Source organism: Penaeus japonicus, unplaced genomic scaffold, assembly GCF_977035675.1.
Source record: "Penaeus japonicus unplaced genomic scaffold, GWHDUDI00000001_assembly GWHDUDI00000033, whole genome shotgun sequence".
Classification (NCBI taxonomy): Eukaryota; Metazoa; Arthropoda; class Malacostraca; order Decapoda; family Penaeidae; genus Penaeus; species Penaeus japonicus.
The window spans coordinates 21,400,847-21,403,346 of NW_028234435.1; the positions used below are offsets into that span (position 1 = coordinate 21,400,847).

The window sequence follows — 2,500 nt, forward strand, 5'->3', positions numbered from 1 at the left end:
AGGTCTTCCTCACGGCCTGCTGGACCGACACGACGGCCTCCCTGTCCCCGAAGTTCCGGTCAGCGCGGTCCACCACCTGGCCGACGGAGAGACCCAGCAGCGGCCGCGCGCCCGGCGTCGACACGTAGCTCCACTCGAACGGCGCGCCGCTCTGCCATCTGGAAGGCCGGGAGGTGGTCGCGTTTGAGTCTTTGATTATGGTAGAATACAAAATAGGAAAGTAAATATGAGGAAGTATAGGAAAGGAAGAAGAAAAAACAACATACGTATGTTGTAATGTATATGCTATCTGTATCTATACTGACTAGGGACCGAATATGTATTTTCTCTAGTTTCCTTTTCATGAATCTACTCAAAACAAGCCCGAAGTACACGTTGCAGACTAAGAGAGTAATTGGGACGAAGGAAAACTCGCTAGTTTATTTACAGTCCGCCAGGGAAATTACATGTTTGTGAACCTGAATACAAGATTATCATTTGACGCAATTTTCTAAATTCCGGTTGGGAAAAGACGGTAAATGCTGTCTGATAAATAATCGTTTCTCTTAATTTTCCTTTGTGGTAATTTCGTCCGATAGATTCCACGCAAACATACACCAAAAAGAAGAAAAAAAATGTCAACGTGCAAGAAGAACACCAGACTGAATACATTGCACATTGCGTGACGAGCAATTAAATCAACTCTGGTTAGAGATTCATAATCAAGCTCAAATTCAGGACACGCACTGAGCTGAAATTCTAATAGTAGTGTTTTTAGCAATACTTTTTCAGAAAACAAAACGAGGAGATTGATAACACCTAAAAGCTGATAACAGTCCAGTCACTCAATCTCGTTTATCACAAACGTAGAAATATCAAATAATAAGTATATCATTTACGTCTCCTCAAGCTTTAAAACGTAATACTTAAAACGAAAACACCGATTATATCATAGCAAGAACACCCATCTTAAGAACTACAATTAAAATCAAGACATTGATATGATTTGTGGTAACAGTAATAAAAATAGTAACTATGTTAATGACAAACATATCTCATTCACCATTAGGATAATAAAAAAAACAAACATTGTATCAGTCGTGATTACGATGATAATAAGGATGATGATACCGAAAAAGATAAGGAAAATAATGAAGTGATAATGACTTTCATGATGATAAAGATAATAATGATGATAAAAATAATGTTCTTATTCATCATATCTCCAGTACTTTTCACTCATCATCCGTATCATCATCACTATTGCTAAAGTAAAATGGATATGGTAAGGTCATAATGAGGATGATGATAATGATATAATTACAACAACAATATCAGCAACATGATAAAAGATCACAACTATAGAACGACGATAGTGATGATATTGATAACAATTGCACTGGCCCAATAGGGGATCTAAAATATCTCTCAATAAAAAAAAAAAAATATATATATAAAAAAATTGAAATGAGAAATAGAAACAAAAAGTAAACAAAAACAACAACAGCAACAGCAGATTTGGGTCCAAAAATAAGTAGAGCGGTTGGGGAAAGATTAAGATATATTTTTTGGGATAAAAGCATGAGAGAACATGATTGTGTCCTCTTTTGTTGATATATGTACAAGTGCAAAGTCATTTAGATGGCAACTTAAGAAACTCTTCACTCTCCTACAAACGCTTGTAAATATCTATAACTAAGCAGACGTCATAGGTAAAAAAAAGGAAAAGAAAAAAAAAGAGAAAAAAAACCCGCATTAATAGGTCATCCAAACTAGTATAATATTTCCCTCGTTAATTTTATCCTATTACTATCAGGAAAATTTCAGGACCTCCCCCCCCCCGTTTCATTACCTTTTCCATGGTTCTGAGAAAGACCAAGGGCGCCGCCTGTGAAGAAGATGCATCGACAGCCTTCTGCAGCAAGCATGGGCGTAAGAGGAGGAGATGTGCATTGTGCTATCCAGTCTCGTGTAATGTACTGTACACAGTGTACAGTGACGGCTTTGTGTTTGCTGGGATGGTGTGACCTTGGACGCTCTCTCTCTCTCTGTCTCTTTCTTTCTCTCTCTCTCTCTCTCTTTCTCTCTCTTTCTCTCTGTCTCTCTCTGTGTCTGTCTGTCTCTCTTTTTATGTCTGTTTCCGACTCTCTTTCTGTCTTTGTCTCTCTCTCACTCTCGTTCTATCCTGCTATTTGACTTCTCTCTCTCTCTCTTTTTTAATCTCTCCCTCTCCCTCTATCTCTTTCTCTTAATGCCTAAATGCACAGAATTTTACGTGACTTTGTTTTTTATATCGATTTTTGTTTCTGATAAGAGTTCGAAATTGAGAAAGTTACAATTGCTAAGAAATGCGTCTGCAAATCCGATCACCTATAAGCAAAGCCTCACATGGTGTCGACTAAGCAGAAGTTGCCATGGAATTAGACTCAGCAGTTGCCAATCCTACATAATCCTACGTTATCTATCTTCACGTTACTATTGAAACGACGCGACGACATTTAATCAACATAAAATCAGAATA

General features: G+C 37.8%; 1 protein-coding gene across 1 annotated transcript in view; it reads right to left on the reverse strand.

The window, feature by feature from the left end:
* LOC122264060 (medium-chain acyl-CoA ligase ACSF2, mitochondrial-like) overlaps window positions 1–1,945 on the reverse strand; it is a 9,261-nt gene extending 7,316 nt beyond the window's left edge. Inside the window, exons 1-2 of the mRNA XM_086530493.1 lie at window positions 1,832–1,945; window positions 1–158 (exon numbers count right to left, since the gene is read on the reverse strand). The exon at window positions 1–158 is cut by the window's left edge and continues 20 nt beyond it. Coding sequence (XP_086386619.1) covers window positions 1–158; window positions 1,832–1,932 — 259 coding nt within the window. The 5' untranslated portion in view covers window positions 1,933–1,945. The remainder of the gene's footprint in view (window positions 159–1,831) is intronic.
* Between the last annotated feature and the right edge of the window lie 555 nt (window positions 1,946–2,500).